This window comes from Bactrocera latifrons, unplaced genomic scaffold, assembly GCF_001853355.1.
Source record: "Bactrocera latifrons isolate USDA-ARS-PBARC rearing strain unplaced genomic scaffold, ASM185335v1 scaffold_16, whole genome shotgun sequence".
Lineage (NCBI taxonomy): Eukaryota > Metazoa > Arthropoda > Insecta > Diptera > Tephritidae > Bactrocera > Bactrocera latifrons.
This window is the reverse complement of record NW_017535074.1, coordinates 602,840-625,797: the sequence shown is the minus strand read 5'-3', so window position 1 is coordinate 625,797 and position 22,958 is coordinate 602,840. Positions and strand designations below refer to the sequence as shown.

Below are 22,958 nucleotides of genomic sequence, written 5' to 3'. Positions count from 1 at the left end.
GATAAATATATAGTATACATTGTGCAAAAAAGTAGCCGGTAATTTTAAATAAACGCAAAATATTTATCTATTTATCAAAAACTACGTTGTCGCCTTCAAGGGAAACCCCATCAGATGCGATACCATTATGCCAACGGGATTTCCAGTCCTAGAAATAGTTTTCATAAGCACATTTGGGAATTTTATTTTTTACGGACTTTGTTGCATTATGGACTTTTCGACAAATGTTCTCACACAAATTTTCGCTCTGCTCTGCTATCAGAGTTTTCTTTCTAAAAGAAGTTTCATTTCGGTGAAGTCCATCGGCAGCTACGCAAATGGCTGCCACTTCTGCTTGAAAGACACTAAATGGTCTGGCAGTTTGAAAGAGCTCCCGGCAGAAGACTCACCCTCCAACCTTCCCCTTTGAGCTTCGATCCATCTATGAAAAAGCTCACTGCGCCTCTAGGATACTTAAAATTTAAATATTTTTTGCATGGTCATCATCCTACTGAAAAAAGTTGAAATTGAAGGGAGCATTGGCGTAAAATTCTAATCCTCTTCTTACTTATTGGCCTAGCGATTACAGCTGAGTTTATAATAACGCGCCAGAAGCTCTTCTTGTCCGCTGTTTGGCGTCAATTCTAAGTTTAGCCAGGTTCTTCTCCGCCTAGTCTTTGCAACAGAGTGATGGTCTTCCTTTTCAATCCATAAAGTAAAAACAACAGCTTCCTCCTTATTCCATTCACACCTACCAGACGGCATGACTTAGCTGATCCGGTTCATGCTTACCCCTCACATACTTACTTCTCTCTTTGCTGAATGTCTAGCGATTACTTATAAATCTCAGCGGATTATATTATACATATATACAAGGTTTTTGACGACCGTACATCAGCTATGGAACTGTGATAAGGGCTTTGTGGAGGACTTTGTGGAGCTTGGAAGAGCTTGAACTTTAAACACGAGGTAATACTTGCATCATAGAATTCTACTTCATCACAGATAGTTTTTATGAGACTAAGGGCTTCAAATATAGTTATTAGTTAGAGAATCGGTATCGGTGGATGTAGGCTCATTACTTCAGTTACATATGCGTGACGAAGTTTTTAACATACACATATACATATATTCAATAATACGGAATAATTTTGCTTCAGTTTTTCAACTATCTTACCGAGATGCAAGGAAGTTGAAAATTATTGTCCAACCACAGTTCACAGGCAACAAGCTGCTTAGTACTCCAGACGCACTTCGTCTGACATCATTGAGCGCAGAGCAAATTGGAAGAGTCTGTTGAATTACTTGCTCACAACAGCATTCATCTTGTCCAACAAATTATTAGAAATTATTCAACATCCTAATGATCAAACAACTGGGAAATCCTATCTTCTATCTTGTATTCTGTCATCCGCACGAATTTGGCTGATGGCAAGTTGTTAAGCTAAAAATGCATTGTCTATATGTAAATGAGGGTTTCTTTTACTATATTTAGAGGTTCTTATAACGGCTCGGTGTTTCAACTATCCAAGTGTGATCTTAACTTTCGGATAAAACTGTATAGTAAACCTAACGCAATACCTAACCGCTTTTTCTGAATTCAAACATCTTAACGTTAACAGGCTTAGCTTGCTTCAACTGATATTAAACGTAATATTCTTTATATTATATATTTTACAGATGCGCAACCTAGACACTGCCCCCGATCCACGTATGTAGTAATGCGGTCTAATTAATGGCAAAAATAACAAAACCAAAGAGACAATATGCTCACCAGGGGCAGGGTAATAAATGTAATCAATTGGCAGGCCATCGAAGCCATTCAAATACGTCTCTACAACACGAGTGGCGACACATTTTGGACCCATTATTTTCCACATTCTCTGTGTTTTCCTTTTCTGCGCTATACAGCAACCCGCCAAGGGGACGAGAGGTGCGTGCACCTCACTGCCACAAGGCGTTAAAATTATGCAAGCACAACAAATAACTTGCTAATGAGGCGCCGTTAGATTTTTGCAAGACCAGCGTCGAAAGGGTTCTACTCAAAATAAACAACAACAACAACAACAACAACAACAACAAGTAAAGGCGATTTGCAACGAGCTCAAGGTGGCATGCGGGTAGCTGGTTGATGGAAAACTACCCACACACTCGTGTGTACATGTCCAGCGGCTAACGCGATGGTCAAGTGAAGGCGGGTGGGCGCCGGAAGGAGGCGTAAACTCGTAAATTGGCATCGCAGTACGTCGTCATGCACGGCACAAATGTTTGAATCAAGTGCAACGTAAAATGTGCACCTCTTCTATGGATGCACAACAGCAAAGTGTGTGGACTCGCACACAGCCAAACAACAACAAGCGTCAAATACACAAACACACGCTCGGAATATCAGTGTATGGCTTGTGTTGTTAAACACTTTAAATGCACGTTTTCTTTTCGTGATACTGAAAAAAGCATACATTCTAGGTCAAAACTCTTCACTTGTCTTTTGTTTTCCTCACACACACACACACACACACACACATGCATATATAGTTTGTTTTGCTATTTTTATTCCGCCTTATAGTACAGCTTTTCGCCTTGAAATCGTAGTGGTATTTGAGTGTGCTATTCAATGCATTTAGTTTTCAACTTTGAGCTGAAATTGGTTCTTGTAGGGCGTGGCTTACGATAGAGTTGTTGACACGTGTCGCTGGGATGGCTTTGACGAATTTTTCTGAAAAATTCTGAATAAATAAAAATAAACCATTTGTGCTGCGATTAAGTGCATGGAACCGCATAAATTGCTGCTTAGTGAAGGTGACACCATTAAACTTGCATATTTTATTCATAAATCCTTAACGATTCATGCAACGATGCCACACGACTATTCCTTTCAAACAAGCAATAACGGTGTTTTTTTGCTTTTTATGACCGTCTATTACTTCGTTTATTGTAGCCTTTTCGCTACTACACTGAAATTCAAGCTCTTTTCTTGATCTTTAGAGACAAAAGTCCCGATTAAGGTCGAACCAATACATGAAAGCAGAAGCAATCATGTTTATTAGCGGCCTCAAGAGAGCAAATATTTTCTTAAACATCGCATTCTAGTAACGGTTTGACTGATACTCCCATACAAAATCATCGAAAAGGCATTCAATTATCTTTCACATTACTGTACTGCTTCTTTCAATGGACCTGTTTTTGTTGGTCCAGGGTTCTCCTTCGCTTTCAAAGAAACTTTTGGCGCAACAAGTAGAACACTTTATATTTGATTGATTGATATTTTGATAAAATTAAATAAGGAATAAATATTGCATTTATCACAAGGAGAGGAGGTTGTTTATGCGGGGGATATAAATATAGTCAACCTAACACCAATTGCATCAACGTGTCACGACAATGAATAAACCAAATGAAAGGGGTAGCAGAGATACAACAACAGCGGCGAGACGAACTCTTACTGTATAATTCATCGTTATCCGTTATAACGTTGCACTCATCGTGGCTGTCACACAACTCTAACTCATTGTGAACCAACGATGCCGAGCTCTGGTTCATTCAGGTGAAGGCCATTGAGACTCTGACAGCCGCACTCTCTGAGTTGACCAGCAAACAAAAAAAAAGCAAAAGTAGCGACAGACGTCCACGATTACGATCTCGAACTCCAGAACCCTATTTTTATCACAAAAGATTCGGTGTGTGAGCTTATGGACCCAGCACTTACAATCCAGTTACAAACCAAGAAAACTAGCGAGGCTGTCATCTTCAGTCAGGACGGTTGACGACAGCAATCATCATGCTCCATCCAGCAAGGAGCACCACCTACATATACATGACAGATATTCACACCAGAGATTCCTCGTTGGTTCTGGCAGAGTGGTCTCTTTAGTACCATGAGCTTTTGTCAAGCAAAAACTGGAATTCTCAGCATTTCAAATCTACGCAGCAAACTTAATTAGCATCAACACTTACGGTCATCAATCAGTTACACTCAATCTTTGTCTTCATCGAGCATTCACATGGCCCTTCATCATGACTAACCTTCAGTCTGCGATTATTGATGCTAACTTCATCGTACACTATGGTCTACTGAGGGATCTCAACAAACATCGACCCGCTGGCGGATCAACTCTGACTGACGGACTGAGCACGCCTGCGGACCAGAAACTATCAGATACGTAAAAATTCATAAAATTTTCAGGTTTCTTTGAAGATATGGAAAGTTAAGAAAGGCAGTTTTTATACCATAGAAGTATTGTTATATATGATTGCAAAGTGAGAAATTATTCGTTTCTCTAGTTTTATACCAGTATCACATAACGAAGAATACCTTCTGATTTTGTCAACATTTTAGCTTTGGTTTTTTATTATTTTCAAAAGAAAATATTTAATTTTGTGTATGTATAAGCTAATAATGGCCAAAACTTACGTTTAAGTACTGCCGAAGTGCATTATTTTGGACTTGTTATATTTTCGAAAGGAGTCTTCTTAGAATTCTTACACGAAGTGACAAAATCTCCAAGCCAAAAACCAACATTGCTAAGCCTAAGCCTATACCAAGCACTACAAAGATGACATAAATATCTTCCAAAGCGATGACATCTACCTGATTTGGATCTTCATTTCTATCGCTCAACTCTAGCTGATACCAGCCCTTCACCAAGCCCACCGAGCGTATCCGCCAAATTTCCTGCTCAAACTGATCAATCAAGAATGAATGCTTTGCTAAATACATGGTGCTTTGAAAATTCATGAAATCATTGCTCAAAATCATAAAATAATCCGTCTTATTGTGCTGCTTCTTGTAGTAACGCAAGAAATCTTGAGTTACAATCGCGACATAATTCCGTTTGGAGACTTGTCTTACATAATCGAAGACGCTCAAGCCATCCAATCCCGTTGTCGTAATTGTTGGTAGTATTCTCAAAAGCTCCACATTAGTTAGTAAACCACGATTGTAAAACGATATAACGGCTGTGAAATTGCGCGCAACAAGCTCATCCAAATTCGACGGCAAAGTCGCCATCGTATCATGATGTGCGTAAGTGAACAGTACACCCTGGTAAACGGCACGTATCAGTAGGGTAAAGCATAACCAGATGATGAATAGTAGGCGCCCATAATGGCACATTGGCGTATGTGTTATTGGCATGCCAAGTAGAATGGATAGGGAGTTCAAGAACGGCTGCACATTCTTCTCCAAACTTTGCTTGCAACATTTGCTCAACACAGCGGACAAAGCCCAGCATAAGAGGTACGTGCTCCAAATGAGTGACCATGTAATCGCATCGAAGGGAAATATTAACTGCTCTAAGGAATTCAAAATATATGCCTCCTTCGAGACGCATAAAATCTGACGCGTCTGGTAATAGCTGCTGACGGCTGAAACAATATCCAGCAGTGCGGGACTCTGACGGAAAGCACCCAAACCCATATCGGCTTCGCCGTTTTGCAACTAAAGCGAGACAAACCTGAATTATTTTGTAATCACGCAAATCTTTTAATATTTACCATTCTAATAGCGCCAAACTGAAATATATTATCGGGTGGCACTTTAACTTCTATTGTGAAATTTAATATTCCGCTCAGCTGACGCAACAAATGGCCTTCGATGCCGCTCACAACATGGCTGACACCCCGCTCATCCGTATGCAAGTAGGTGAAAGGTGGTATGTGTCGAATAGCGACGCGCAAGACACAGCCATGGAAATTCCTTAACTTGCGTGGAAATAATGTCGGATTCAGGAAATGTGTGCCATTGAAACGACTTATAAGCGAAGGTTCCACGCTACCGCAAAAGTGATCCGTATAAGGAAAATACGAGTAGACCATTATTTCACCACGAGCATTTTGTGTCTGTACACTGCAGTTAATCATAGAGTTCGCCCAACAATATGCAAAGATCTGCTGCAGATGGGATTGCATCTCTGCATCGCGCACTTGCAGAAAGATGTAGTAATACTCGTTGTAGTTGTTGTGACGTGAGTCGGACGCAATGTCAATCTCACTGGAATCCATAAAGAAATTATTTTATGTGTAAGCTAAAATTCCATCGAGTTTTGACTCACCGAAATGCTTGAAATGAGTCCGTTAGTATGAGATTGAGACGCTTTGTGCCGTTTATGCGTTGCACAGAGTGCTTGTGTAACACCACAAAGCGCACCATAGATATACCCCACATGTGGAACAGCTTTTCCATGAGATTGTTGTAAAACGTGCATATATACCGATCACGACAGCACAGAATTAATGTAAAGAAGTTGCCCATCTGGAGCAGATAATTGTGTATGACTAGCATTGTCGCATTGGCGGCTACGAGATTCGCCTCGTCATGTTGTTCGCCCGATTTGCTGTGATAGCTCGAGTACAATTGCGTTACGTTCATTTTAAACAGAAATTAATCGGTTCCCAGCGACCTATACGGCTATATAGCTGAGGTGCTACTAAGACCGAAAACTTAAAGGATCCACTATTTAATAAGAGCACTTCAGCATATCTTGTACTTCTATATTGTTTAAGTGTGAATCCATTTGCTTACATATAAATTAATGTGGAATTAATTACAGCATAAAGTTGAATTTATTTAGCAGAAAGTTAAACAAAAGCCACTTAAATTTTATTTAAGAAAATATTTTCCACTAAAAATCAATTTTTTATTTTAGCTTGCGTAATCAATAGGTCAGAATTGCTTCGCTTCACATAAAGCAATTGGTATACTATACTTATACTGACGTAACATTTTCGAACAATCGAGTCTTGGTTTTTTTTTAAGTTATTCGATTCGACTGAACAGCTAGACGAAGATATTGGCTGCTTAATGATAATTAGGTAAACAGTCATCAAATTATGTAAGTTTTTAAAGTATTTGTTTTATCAACTTTTATACTTAATATCGACCCATAGAAAACAAGTAGCAATTAGGGTACAATAAATACTCGTCCTCTAAGAAATGAAACTAAAATAATCACACTATGAGCCATTACAGGTGTCTTGGTTACAAAAATTAATTATAATAAATAACAAAAGTCTCTATCTTTATGAACTCGCTAGTATTATATTAAAACGCGAATATTACGTCGGCCGGTTTAAGTCGTCTAAAGCGAGTGTTGATTCTCATAAAACCATTAACTACTATGAAGTTTAGGATGGGTTAATCTGGTAGGACAATAAGCCATGCATATGCAAGATTTGGTCCTTTGCGATACCAGATGAAGTTCAGTTGCTAAGTTCATGAGGAATAGTCATACCTTAGAGTGCCTGCACTTGACGCGAATTTCTGTGGAACACTCTGTGGTCTCACTATCGATACCCCTTCTAATGTTGTATACTGTGGGGACTCCAAATGATGCAATAGAGATGCTTTTCATTTCCTGAAGTCTTCTCGATCTGTCAGATCCAATAGAAGGAGACCCTAAAACTTTTCTATACCATGTTTGTAGTGCGATTTGTCCTTTGCTTCAGTTTAGGCTACAGTTTCGGCGATCACCACTTCAGTCTACAATTTCTTCTTAGCGAGCATTCTTTTGCGATCTGAGAATAAGAAATACTAGTTAGGGGAAAATTCTGGAGAATACGTTAAATGCGGAGGCAACTAAAAGCCCAATTCATGGATTTTTGTCATCGTTTTCACCAACTTGTGACACTGTGTATTGACTTGGTGAAACATCACTTTCTTTTCCTTCAAATGCGGCCATTTTTCGGCGATATCGTCCTTCAAATAATAATAACTTATAACGCTGGGTAATCGATGCTGCTTGCCCTTTCTTTTTCAAGGTAGTTAATAACAAATGTTCCATGCGGATCCCAAAATACAGGGTCATATTCTTGGAAGCCGACTGCTGCTTTTTCCCTTTGATGACTGTTGATTCGACTTTGGTGTGAAAAGATGAGGTCTTATCGACAAAAAAACTCGTGTTTATTACACTTTAACATCTTCAATCACTGCTTCGCATACTTAACTCGCCATTGTTCAATCCTTAATGGTTGATTTTCCTGGTGCAGTGTCCGTAAACCAGTCTTCAAACCAAGTTTTTGCTTCAACTGTATTTTTTCCCTTCAAAATCATTATTTAATCAACAAGCCAAATTCTCTTTCATCCAGTTTTTCCACAATATCGAAAGGTGATTCACTCCAAATGATATAGTATTAACCTTTCGTAGGTTAAAACTAACTAAAAATCATATGGCTTTATCTTTTATTAGCGCCTTAAAATATATGGAATATTTACAAAACATTTTCGCAGGCAAATTTCTTTTAAGTTTTCTTAAGCGGCAATCATATATAACTACATACATATATAAGTATATGTACATATATCAGTTGCAGGATCATTTTATTACAAAAATCATCAGAATTCATAACAGTCGTAATGCATTTCTAGGAAATCTTGAAAATTTCTATAACTCAAACAATTTCAATGAATTTGTGTGTTTGCTACTTTCTTATCAAGCTTTCATTGCTTCCAATTTTCTCGTGCAATTTCTTTGTAAAAAGCGAAACGGATGATTTGAATGAATGAATATATTGTGGAAGTGTGGAAATCTGCATTGCAAATTCAACAGTCACTTTGAATACAAAACTATCAGTATCGTTCGCAATACCACGGAAACGTCGTTGTGGATGAATAAGATGAATGGCTGTTTGTATGCATGTGTTATGAAGGCTGTTCTGAGGAATCTTTGAATTTCAATTTCTTGGCTGTATGACATGTGGTGTAGATAAGTGAGATAGACAGAAGTTGATAGAAATTTAAGTCATATTAAACAGAGTGGCATCTTTGGTTCTGGTTTGGCTTGAAACCAAATTTGGTCAGAAATATGTGGCGGTACCGTTTGTGCTCCGAGCATCGATAAATTGCTTATATTTTTTCACTTGATTTTTTTTTTTTTGTTTTTAGAGAGAATTTATGTGGGATTACAAACAGAAGATATACTAAAATTTTGTTTGCTAGAGTAAGTTTTCAAATGAGCAACAGTTGTGAGTATTCCCTCGAATTTAGAATGCAAGTGGGGAAAAAATAAAGAAATGTTTTAAGGTGCAGAAAATTTTGTCTTTAATGGAAAGTCAACGTAATCGACCCACTGAGCGTATGATACTATCACCCATCTTGAGACCCAATTCATTATTGGAAAATACTCGACAGAATAGATCACGTACAGAACGCAGTGAAGAAGAAAAGCAGCCGTAGATGAGAGTATACACGATTCGCAGCAACTGACGTATGGAATGACTTGCCGCATTTTACGTCGAAATCTTAAATTAAAAGAAACTGAGGCTACTCTTGAAAAGTTCTAAGAAGATCCGACGTTTACGAGCCAAATTTTGTTCAGCGATGAGGTCCATTTCTGGCTCAATGGGTATGTAAACAATCAAAATAGCCATATTTGGAACGAAGAGCAACCTGAAGAGGCACAAGAACTGCCATTTCATCCAGAAAAATCAACGGTTTGGTATGGTTTGTGGGTTGGTGGAATCGTCGATCCATATTTATTCAAAAATGATGCTGTCAATGGCGACCGTTATCGCGCCATGTTAACCGACTATTTGATGCCTGAAATTGAAGCTCATGATCTCGAAAACATTTGGTTTCAACAAGACGCCACCACTCCCAAACATATCGCATTAATCCGTGCATTTATTGAGAGAACACTTCGGTGGGCAGATAATTTCACGATTAAGGCCGGTCGATTGGCCACCAAGATTGTGTGATATCACACCGTTCGACTGTGTGGATAAAAGAAATATCTGCTCAAGCCATCGATAAGTCATTGTAACCTTCCATTCTCTGCCTACTTAAGATACAATAATAAGCTAACAAGCGCACAATAGATCACACACAAATAAAAGCGTCGACTCTCTGACACACTTTCCACAATTTAAATGAGGCAAAACTCAATTTATTCACAAAGTGCGAATGCTCTTTCATAAAATTTCATTGCAGAAATTTAGAACACTTGCACTGTCGCTTGAAGAAAAACAACAACAACAACAACAACAGTAGCAACTTCGCAATGAAATGAAACGAAAGTGTAGCAAATGAAATTGTTCAGTTGATGAGAGTGGCGAATCGCATTTGGCAAAGTAGCAGACGTGTGAAGGCGGACGGACGACAGACAGACACACAACTTATCTTGGCGCAAATTTGGTCATCCGAATGGCAATTGAAGCGATGATAGTGCTAGTGAAAATGTCATCAATGTTAATGAAAGTGTTACCAATGAGCCACACGTACACACATTCGCACGCGCACGCACGCTCACACACACACTTTCGCTTACAACGGCGCATTCAACTAATGACCGAAATTCGCAAAAGAATTTTCACTTATCGACGAATAAAAGCGAACGCCAGAGAGAAGATGAATATGACAATTGTAGCAATGAATTCGCGTAAAAAATAATGAAATTAAAAATAGCATTAAAATGAAAAATAAAAAAAAATAATAATAATAAAATGAAGATAAATAATAGAATAAAAAAATAATAATAATGAAATAAAAAATAAATAAATATTAATCTCTAATAAATACCTGGCTAAATAAATCTTTGAATATACAGTTATGAATCGACAAAACACGCTCAAATTGACATTGATTCGAGTTCTTTCTTCTTCGATAAAAGAAAATTTCATTGCTAAGTGTAAGCTAACTTAGGTTTGCTTGTGCTGTGCAATGTTTTCTTAGAAAGTAAAAGGAAAATGAGAATGAGTGCGCGTAATGAAACGTCGAAAGACTTAATTAAACTGCTTCATTTGTTGATGGAAGAATTAGACAAAGATAATTGACGCGTGTGACTAGGTACTTACATATGTGTGCCTATTATGGGTAGTAAAAAAATGTAAGTACTTGATATGAATCAGTTGGTTTGGTCAAGTAAGTAATGCGAATATTTAATGGAAATTACGAACTTTTTAAAGAAAAATATTTTTGAAATCAGAGCCGAAATTATAATACCCTTCACTGTTATAGCATAAAAGGGTATTCTGATTTTGATCGTTCAGTTTCAAGGGCTTGATTTTGATTCTTCGTTTGTAAGACAGCTAAATGCTTTAGTCGTTCGATCTAAACAATTTCCTCCTAAAATTGCAGGAATATCTTGAATAATAATATCTGCCGAACTTCACGACGATATCTTGACATATAAAAAAGTTCGCCATACAAGAACTTGATTTTGATAACTCAGTTTGTATGATAGCTATGTACATATATGTTATGGTGAAAACAGCTTTTACGAGCTTTTCCCACAAACGAAAAAATCATTAGCGATTCAGAAGAGACTCTAAGATTTCCGCAAATTCCCCAATTCACGCTTGAAGAGCTGCAGCTAGCCACTGACAAACTCAAAGCCCACAAATTAGAGCGACCGGAGTACTATTGAATATGTACAACGACTGCCTCAAAGCCAGAATATTCCCTGAACCCTGGAAAAACAACGGCTGGTGCTAATCAGTTGAGGAAATGGAGATCCCAAATTGCCATAAGCATACCGTCCACTATGCATGCGGGACACAGCGGGATAGCTCTATGAAAGGCTACTTAAACCCAGACTAGAAGCAGCTATCAACCAAGCTGGAGGACTTTCCGCTAGACAACACGTCATTGCTATGAAATGCGTCATTGCAAGCGTAGAAGTCGCACAGCGTAGATAACATAAATACAAAAGAATAGTGTTTCTGGCGACTTTAGATGCTCGAAACACATTCAGCAGTGCGGGATGGGTGAATCTGATCGACGCACTTGAAAAAAGCTTTAAAAGTTACGAGTATCTCAGAGCAGTGGTGCGGAATTGCCTTAGTAACAGAAAACTGCTGTACCAAAGTAGAGAGTGAGCACTACAGATAGCGGTCATGTCAGGAGCAGCACAAGATTCCATTCTATGTCCAGACTTATGAAACATCAGCTAAAACTGAAAATACCAGAAAAATCGGACTTAATTGACTACCCGGACGACATTGCAGCAGTAATTACAGCCCGAGGCACAGAAGAAAAGAAGAAGAAAGCTTAATCAGGTCATGATACGAACGCAATCATGACTTTACTCACACAACCTCCAGCTAGCTACAAAAAAAAAAAAAAAAAAAAAAAAAAAAAAAAAAAAAAAAAAAAAAAAAAAAAAAAAAAAAAAAAAAAAAAAAAAAAAAAAAAAAAAAAAGCACATACCCCTCGAAGTAAGTATGCAAACGACTACGAGTATTCTTAGGACACAAAAAGCAGTAACTAAAACTACCTGGGCGTAAGACTGAACCCCAAACTAGCCTTCTGGGCACAAAACCACCTCGCCGCTGGAATGGCAGCGAAAATCACCTCCCAACTTGGTAGACTAATGGATAACAATGGAGGCCGCAGCCAAGAAAAGAGAAAAACTCCAAATGTCGACAGCAATCAGACTGCTATTATACGGAGCTGAAATCTGGACAGATGTTCTTAAAAATTAGAACCGATGTAAGGTAGTGGCCAAAGTGCACCTCACCGCAACCCTTACAAATCCATCAGCCTACCGAACAGTGTCAGGCGATGCAATATTAGTTAAATTACCTCAATTTACCTTCTGCCATACGAAAGGAAAAGCTGTGGGAGCTAAAGAAAACATCCAAAAATAACAAGAGCGCAATAGAACAAATAAAGATAGACATAATAACAATCTGGCAATTAAAATGGGAGAATGAGTGTGGCCACAGATGAATGGCCAGACTAATAAATGACCTAAGTTTATCGATAAGCCGTAAATTCAGAGAAGTTGACTTTTGCGCAATCCAACTGTTATATGGCCAAGGATACTTGAAAAAAAAACCTCTACAGAAGGGAAAAGTCGAAGAACCGTCATAAAAAGACAAAAGAAGATGCTGGACACATATTCTTTGATTGTGTGCGATGGTAACGAGAACACACCGCCGTATAAGACCTGGTTGGTCCAATAAACGCGGTCAACTTAATCAGCATGTTGGAGAGTGAAGCAAAAGGGGGGATTTTCCACAAACTCGCAACAATTTCTCTACGCTACAACTCCATTCATCACGCTGATTATTTGCATACATATATCCCCTCCACCCAAATTACTTCCATGCCCTAGCGAAAGCCAAACCGTCAAAGAGAAAATCTCGAGATGTTCCCACATCGTCTTTTCCAAACAACTTCGACAGACTCAACCTCAGGCGTATTGAGCTGAGTTGATTGATTGTATTGTATTGCATATCTAAGTTATCAAAAACGTGCATTTGTTGTAAAATGTTGACACTACAGAAAGCAAAAAATATTAATTTGTGTTTTTACTCTGCTGCTCCCCCTCCTGATCATTGTGCCTTTGTTTAAAACAAAAACACACAACTCATTTAAAATCCTCCACTCTAGACAAATAAACCATTTTTTATTTTAATAAAATGTAAAATATATATATGTAGATAATTCCCGAAAGGATTAACAGCCAGGTAAAGGAGCTCTACTCAAATCAGCTGACTCACTTCACCCCTGCCAACGGAAGGAAAGCTGTGACAGCTGCCCATCAGCCAGCCAATTAAAGTTGAAACAGGTAAGTGAACGCATGACTAAAAAAGGATAAGGATATCCAATTTCCAGCTCTCAGCTAATTATATATGTATATACACCGACTTATATACCGACTCACAAAAAATGGTTGAAATTTGTGCCTAACAACAGTCGAGTACAATTGTACATTCACACTTTAACGAACACAAATACATTCGTACGGTATATAAAAAGGTGTGATGGGTGGCATCAAGACTGATACACCTGGCAACAAAGCGAATGCGTTGAGGCTGATTACGGGCCACAAAGCAAGAAGCAAAAGAATGAAATTTAATTAAATTAGCAAATGCGCCAAGAAAACCCGATGCAAATATGATGAAGCCAAATAATCAAGCGTGAAATCGCGCCATTCCACTAATGGCCTCGAAGAAAGCGAATATAAATTGTGCTTAGCTGGCAGGCTATTCAATTAAGTCGCTGGAGAATGCAAAAAACGCGGATTGCGAGAAAAGAGAAATTGATAGAAGTAATGATAAAGCGTCTGACTCTGCGAATATCTGCCGCTCGAGATCTGGCATCAACACACATCAATAATTTCCTTGAAGAAAGGATGACTTATTTCATTAACACAGAAATTTGTGGAAAGCAAAAGCTCGTTTTAATGATTATTGCAAAATTTTAATGGAAAAGGTGCTTATTCAATTGGGAGACACCGTGTAAAATTAATAATTTGAAATTAACAATATGAAATGGATTTAATTCAAATTATCAGCTTTGAAGTTCAGGCAATGCTAGTATATGGAAGGATAATAATTTTTTGCGTTTGAGATTGAGTTTGGTTAATTATAACGGTACGACAAGAAGACATGATCGGCTAGAAACAGTTAAGAGAGGGCTAGTTCAACTACGGTATCTCTTTGGAACAGAAGAATTTTATCTTATTTTTAATTAGGAAGATAAAATTTTTACACCGGTAACTTTTAGGAAAAGATATATTACGCAGAAGTCATAACAGACAAGATTTCCATCAAGCATGCTTTGGATCTATGAGCGTGACCCAAATGTGGCTCAAAAACGTCGGATCTTCTTGGAATTTTTTTCAAGAGCCCGTACAGCCCATCTCAGTGAGCCGATTATGTTGACAATAAGTTGAGCGAAGCAGCGGAAACACATTATTTACAAAACTGAAATACGCTTCTCAATCGTAAGTATTTTCATGAAACAGCCCTTCCAACAACAAGAAAACTACGAATTCCGATTAATTTATTTTTCAAGTTCGAAACATTAGAGCTGGGTTGTAGAAGAAAGTTCTTGAAACCTCGTGATTCTGATTAATGGGAAAACCGTTAGACCCATCGTCAACATGCTATAGAACAACAAGAGTTCTTAGAGTAAACTGATTAACCACTTCCCTTTATCTTTAAATTTGTCGTAGAATATTCTCATTATAATTCTCTGAGTCATTTCAAAGTCCGTAGATACTCCGATGTGTTTTGTGATATTAACAAGCACACAGAGCACAAATGAGTGAGTCTTTAAATTTATCTCTTTATCAAGTTTCTCCGAAACATATTTTAGTGCCAATAAATTAATCATATTGAGCTATGAATCCATACTTTGCAATTTTCGTTGAAGCTTTTTACTGTCAGTTGACAAAATTGAATACAAAATCGAGAAACTCTGCCGAAATTTCTTATATACTTTAGATAATCATTACTTCGAAGTAAATGAAGTCGTCGTAGTGGAATGTTAACGAACTCCGCATTCATTTCTCGCACACACTTAATATGTATTCTTTCATAATATTAAAGCACTTCCATTATCTCGGAGAAAAAGCGTTTTAGGTTTAGAATTGGTTATTGCATAAATTAACCTAGGAAATCTGGAATGCCAATGAAATGAAAGTGAAAATCAAAATAAATGGGAAAGTGCTTTCATTCACATTACTTTTGGGATATGTTACAGAAAAATAAAGTAACTTACGATTATGCAAGCACTCTAGTTAAGTATAAATAGAAGCGGTTTCTATACAGATTAACGGCTATATACCATATGTGTCTCCACTATGGATTTAATATTAATGATAAAATTGTAAATTCAAATTGTATTCAGTTTCCCTTAGTTTTTTAACTTTTCATAATAAAATGCATTTGAAAGTTTAGTTAACCTTTGCAGAGCGTTTAGGTTTACTTTAACTATGGAAGCTATATAATCATCAGAAACAATTTGGCTTCGGAATAAAGATTTTACATCCTTTAACACTTTCACTAATGATAATACAAATCATGTGAGAGCTTAGCTAACTATTTGGCTTAGATTTTACATACACGTAAGTTCTTAAAGTAATCATCAGAAATAATTCGCTTACGGAATAAATTTTTTACACCCTTTTAAAGCTTTCACTAATAATATTAGTATTCATGTGAAAGCTTAGTTAATCTTTGCAGAGCTTTTACGTTTACTCGAGCTAAGGATTAATTTAATTTTTACATCCTTTAAAACTTTCACTATTGATAATAAAAGTCATGTTAGCTTAGCTTAGCTAACTATTTGACTGAGCTTTAGCATTTACATGAAACGAGGAAACTATAATAATTATCATCAGAAATAATTCGGATTCGGAATAAAGTTTTTTACATCCGCTTAGAGCTTTTACATTTATTTGAGCTGTGGAAGCTATTTCATAGTCAGAAATACTTTGGATGCGGCATAAAGTTTCTAAATATGTCGAAAAGTCAAAAGCTTTCTTACAACTTTGTATTCAAAATTGGTTACCACATTCTTTTTGTTTACTGAAATCAAGAATATATCGGATAATATCTTCAAACCATGTTATTTTGTAGATTTTACTCCTAAAAATATAACATATGGATTATTCGATTATTCGAATCTTTCGATCGCATTAACTACTTATACGAAACTTCGGCTGCACAGAAGCTAATATACCCCTCACAGGTGCATTTCTTTTAGGAACTATGTGTTCAGTTTGTATGGAAGCTATACGCTATAGTTATCCGATTTGAACAATTTCTTCGGAGATTACGTTATTGCTTTAGAAAATAACCTGTGTTAACTTTTGTGAAAATACATTGTGAAATCTGCAAATTTTCCATATAAGAACTTGATTACGATCGTTCAGCTTGTATGGCAGCTATATGTTATGGTGGTCCGATATCGGCAGTTCCGACAAATGAGCAGCTTCTTGAAGAGAAAATGATGTTTGCTAAATTTCAAAACGATATCTTAAAAACTGAGGGACTAGTTCGTATATATACAGACGGACATGGCTAAATAGACTCAGCTCAACATACTGATCATTTATATATATACTTTATAGGATCTCGGATGCTTCCTTCTGTGTGTTACAAACTTCATGGCAAACTTAATATACCACGTTCAGGGTATAATTAGAAGAGAGGAAAAATAAAATACATTTTCAAACTGGTGCACACTTAAGATGCGAGGCCCAACTTAGTAACACAGACAATATAAAACTTTATTAGCTTGCAGCAACTTTCCGGCTTTATTTTAATTTACATTTGCGTTCTCCGCAACCGCCCTCGCCGAGTAATTCACACTTCAACTGCCATGCCAATTACCGTAAAGTTGAGAATAGATTCAGCGCCTGCAGAAGCAAACAGCCTCGCTTGCACTAAAGAAAGAATGAGACGTGTGCTGTTGGCTTAGTCACACGTTTTTGTCACAACGACCAGATAACAACAACAGCAAAAGCAACCGAAGTGCAAAGCTGAATTGAAGCGACCCTCAAGTTAAGGCCAAGGTTACTGGGTACGTTAGTATTTACGCGTACATTTCAATTCCTTTGCCACCAGCATGAGCTAAATCACATTTTCCATTACCCCGCACACGTGCCAAACCCACCCGTCGGCGGCACCGCCTCTCCTGCGCCTGTGCGTTGCAAATTGTTTGTCGTGACTACTAATTATAACATTTTTATTTATCTTTTTCCCTTTGTTTTTCGTCATCTTCATCAGCCTCACTCAATAGCGCGGGTCACGGGTTGGTGGTGGCGGTGAGTCGGATTGGCAGCAGCAAAGATTTTTACATACATTTGTATGCTTAAGGTTGTCATGAGAAGAGTCGTAGCATGAAATTTAAAAATTTCCGCCGTTTGGCAGCGATTTCCAGCTTAACTACCGTTTAGCGTAGTGCGTTACTCGGAGGTGTGCTTGTGTCGAAGCGGGTAGTTGCAAGTAAGTAAGAGTCTTATGGGCAACTTTTTGCTAGAGAGATGAAGAATTTGCTGTAGTGGTTGTTGCTTATATTTATTATTCCTTTATTTTTTTCATTTGAGTGCCAAGTACTCTGATTATTTTCCCAGTTTGACTTGTGCTCTCTGCGTCTCTTCGCTCACACTTTTAATGACTTTCAATTTGTCCAATTTTAATGCAATGTCTCTAATTAGAATTACTTTTTTACTTGAGATTGACCCAGTTTGCAAACTTTTTCGTTTTAATATCATCATGTTGTAAGAAGTTTTTATATGGAATGGAAAGATAATATTGACAGAGTTTGCCATGTAAATTTGGAATTATAAAAACGGATCTAAAATATACATACATATGTATATCTCTTCTGCTTCTTTGACACTGCAACCGAGGGTCCGTCTGGGACGAGAACACGAAATCCTTTGCGAGTTCACGTACAGACATGTTGCTATTCACTTGGTCCCTTTATTGCATGCGTGGGAGCACTTGCTTCCAAGGGGGACAATGGAAGGAAGGCGGTTCTGTTATCAGATTTCTTTTACTCTCCTTACAAAAGCTGGCCCTGGAATTGAAACCATTTGTTTGCTGTCTTAACTTCTGATAAAATTTTTGAGCCGTGGCGAATTCAATTAGCCTCTCTAAGTTGTCGGAGTTGTTATCGTGAAATTTTCTCACCGTCTACATTGTGCATTGTCTTATGGCTGCTGCAATGGACGTCATATACTTCATATTTCATGCAGCCATGTCTCGGTCATGGCATTTACTGGGGTGCGGTGATGAAGGCACCTTCCCTATAAGGGGTCCATATATTCCAGGTGTATAGGTGACGTAAATGGGCCAATCAAAATCCGTGATCACCGAAACTTCCGTCTAAACTGTGCGTGAATTCATCAAAAATCAACCGAAATCATCGTTGAAATTCATGAAAATGCAATTGAACATCTCTAAAACATCGATTTATCGCATTTTGACCAACATTTGGGGTTACGAAAAATGAGTGCACGATTTGTTCCATACAAATTGACTGACGACCAAAAATTGCGCAGAATCCAACATTCCAAGGCCGATTATTCACCTGATATGGCACCGTGCGACTTCTTCCTTTTCGGAAAAATGCATCTGCCAATGAAAGGAAAGCGTTATGCAGACGTAGAGGTCATTCAAAAGGCTTGCACCGGCATACTGACGGCCATACCGGCCAACGAGCTAAAACACTCGTTGGACATGCTTTTGGACCGTGCAAAAAGCCGTATTGAAGCTTTTCGAATAAAATAAATTTATTTTGCCGAAAAACCATTTTTTCTGTTTTTTTTTTAAGTCCTGCTTACTTTGGAATGCGCCATTTACATATGGTCGGGATTACTTTGAAGGCGACAAAATAAGTATTGAAGAATAATTAAAAATTTGCATTTTATTTACGATTTCCGGGAACTTTTTGTCACAATTAGGTCTAATTTAGAAAATATAAAAAAAAATCTAAATATTTAAAAAAGATTGGAACATTTGTAGTTATCACACTAATTTATTAATTAAACTGAGCTCGCCATTCGAGATGTAGGATGTCCTATGCTCATATATCTATTAATAGTTNGCGACGACTGTTTGTTTGATGACAGGAGATATAAACTGAGGGACTAGTTCGTATATATACAGGCAGACGGACAGACAGACAGATGGGCGTGGCTAAATCGGCTCAGCTCAACATACTGATCATTTATATATAAACTTTATACGGTCTCCGATGTTACAAACTTCGTGACAATCTTTATATACCCTGTTCAGGGTATAAAAAGGGAAAGTTTTTCGAGGAGAAAAAAAATCACCCAAGACTTCTCGATGTTCGAAATAAGAGAGAGATAAGTTAGGTTTAAAGATTGATCTGCAATCAATTTAAACTTACTTGAACACATATGTATTCGTTCTTTCGTACCTAAAAAGTGGATCATCAGATCCTCATTTATTTCTCATGAAGCTTAATCTAATAAGCTATTATGCTTTCTAACTATTGGTATTCTAACTCATACCTCATTTGAGACGCACTGCTCTAAATCAGGAATTTCTCCACCCGTATAACATTACATATAATAGTTTTAGACACATTTGTAACATTGTAAATACTTAGATACTATGTATCTCGCATATATGTACATGCAAACGTATGTATGCATGATATGGATCATGATAAATGAAATGAGTAAATAACCCGCAATTAAATCACGGTATTTTGTTCAACTCTCAACCGTGAATAGTTGACCTTGACCGACTCACAAAATCGATGGCACTAATTTTCCATTTATATTCGTAATAAATGTACCCACCCACCTGAGGAGAAAAACCAAATCACGAAAACAACAAAAGCGAAAAAACAGAAACGAGCGAAGACAGTCAGATTGACGGCACAGAATGACATTTGGTTGGACTTTTTTCAGCACTTTTTTCCACACCACTGGGCAACTCGTGCAACAGCGAATAGTGACAAAATGTTGTATGTAAATGGAAAGAAAATCAAAAAGAGTATAAATTACTAAGTGGGAGCTATTAATGTATTTATGTTCATTTGTTTATGCAATTTATGTTAAAACTACTACCATTAGTTAATTTTTAAAACACTTACACAACAATTTCAAAATTAGTGACATTGACTAAACTCAGTGCCGTTATACAAATGTAGAGGACATAGACAATGCTTGAAGACTATGAAAAAATTTATTTTTTTATAATATTCTACCAATATTTCGATTTCCTAGAAGCGCTATTTTCATAGTTGGTGAGCAAGATAGCTCCTGTCTCTTATACACATCTGCTGAATCCAGCAAAAGTTGGTAAAGCAATATATTATATATATGTTTTTTTTTTTTTGGTTAAATTTCTCAAAATTATTTCTCCGTATTCCCTTTGAAGCCATCTCTATTCTCAGTTTCTAAAATTACCAACTTCACGTTGCTGCCTAATTGACAAATTGGCACAAGCAACAAATAACTTTTCACTAAACTGTGAAATATCACACTAATTAGCGCAAAAGCAGATCAGTAGCAAAGTTGTAATGAAATAAACAAAAATAAAAATGTACACTGTTCATATTTACATACGTAATGTTCAGGCTGAGGCATGTACAAGTATATTTTCAGGTGAGCTATTACGTAATTTAGTATGGATTTTAATTATATATTCTCGTAAAAAATATTAACTAATTAATTTTTGAGCGAAAATGAAGAATAAATTAATTTTAATAAAATTTAAATATTTTTTTGTAAAAATTATATTCCGAATTAATCAACTAGAAAAATAACACTGTAATGTTAAAGGTAATTTTGAGTTCATTAAACCGAAAATGGTGGTCACAACTCCTAACACAAAAAGCTTATTGTGGTGTACTCACGGTGTGTAGGGGTCAAACCATTACCATTTATTAAAATTGCAAAAAAACTGTAGGTGACACAAATACAAATTCAAATACCCACATACTTCTTAGCACATCAGTCGCTAATTTTTTCTTCTAATTTTTTGCGTAGTACGATCAAGGTTCGCCATACCCTTTTTTCAACAGATTATGTTATCAAATTGAGCGGTAGTCTTGAAATTTAACAATCTGCTCCAACAAACAAGTATATTTTTATTATTCTGCTAAAAAGTAAATTCGAAAGTTTAATAAAGGTATTTAAGTAAGGAGTGCCTAATATCTACTATAACCTCTGAAATATAGGTATATTTTTAAGCCCCTACTTAGTCAAAAAAAAAACATCTTTTTTTTCTTGAATTTATTTAAATAAAAAACGTCATGGACCCCAAACTTTTCAACTTTGTATATTTACGTAAGCATTTTCCATTAGCTTTCACGCTCTTATTAAGTTATATTTGTTTAATATAACGTTCGTATTATTATTACCGTAATTAGCGTGACATTGTGAACAACATCAAGGCGACAGTCAATGTCTAAGCGCGCGGCACAATGTCGAAAACATTTGTGCATACATATATCTATAGATATATAAGAAACCCTAATAAGTACTCATTAACTACAATGAGCAAAAAATAAGACTTTTTAATTTAAATTTCGTGAGAAAATCCATTCGGCGAAATATTTGTTTTTCTAGGGTGGTATGACTGTCCGTGACATATGTATGTGCATCATAATAATTATTATTGTTTAGTATATGGTAGTCTTTCTGAGGTACATAAAGTGCGTTAACGTCAGGGAAATAATGATTGCCGAGTGCCAGAATGACATGAAACGTATTATTACTGACGATGAGTCTTGGATCTATCTATTATGACCCAACTCAACTTCTTTTGCATGGCCACCACGGGCCACCACGCTGAACTTAATTTTCGACAGTTTCCAAGCATAAATCGGGCGATGTTGCTGAAATTTTACTTTTGATATTCGTACGAACTTCATCAATCGTCGCTGACTTGTTGGCATAGACCATAAAATTGACGTAGCCTGTTGGAACCACATATTGTCCAAGTCCACATCATTCAATTCGGGCCAAAAATATTCGGTTATCACTGAGCGCTAGCGATTTCCATTTACAGAAACGTACTAGTCTTGATCATCACGGGAGAAGTACGGCCCAATGACGCCGCCGGCCTATAAACTGTTCCAAACCGTAATTTTTTCAGGATGCAATGATGACTCATGCAGTACGTATGGATTGCTGCCTGACCAATGAGACATATTTTGCTTATTGACGAAGCCATTCAGCCAGAAATGATGATGATAATCCGGATCATATCCAAGTTGTTGCTCAACCCAATTCATGAACATACGACGATACTGGTGATCAAACTGCTTCAGTTCTTGCGTCACCACGACGTCACAGTGATGCCCAGCGCTTGAGAACGACGTGTGAGCGAACGATTTAAGTCTTCCTTAATCGATGTGCTAGCGGCAACAAATTTCTCGACACTATGAGCACTTCTTTATCTTACTGGCACGGGTACATTTTGTACTGTGCCTGTGAGTTCAAATTTTTCCACTAGACGGGCAATTGTTGATCTGACAGAACGATTATGACGACCATAAATTGGACGTATCGCTCTTAGCCACTGACTCCGAAATTCGGTAGTAAATTTTAATAATTTGGACTCGCTGTTGGATCGTATGTCTTTCCATAATGGAATGGCAAATCTTATTGAAGAAAAAATATGACATCGTTTGCTGTCCCTATCGGTCTACTTTTGCAGCGTCTCTATTGAAAACGCCGATATTGTTAATTCGACTTTTATTAATATTTTTCCTATAATTTTATTCTTTACTCTCATATAATCTTTCGTATTTCTCAAAT

The 22,958-nt window shown here is 37.1% G+C and overlaps 1 protein-coding gene across 1 annotated transcript; it reads right to left on the bottom strand.

Moving 5' to 3' along the window:
• Window positions 1-4,426: 4,426 nt before the first annotated feature.
• On the bottom strand, window positions 4,427-6,160 carry LOC108966388. The gene is made up of 3 exons (XM_018929247.1): window positions 6,030-6,160; window positions 5,473-5,968; window positions 4,427-5,416 (listed from the first exon to the last, which is right to left on the bottom strand). The coding sequence occupies exons 1-3, from the start codon at window positions 6,158-6,160 to the stop codon at window positions 4,427-4,429; spliced, it is 1,617 nt and encodes a 538-aa protein (XP_018784792.1).
• Between the last annotated feature and the right edge of the window lie 16,798 nt (window positions 6,161-22,958).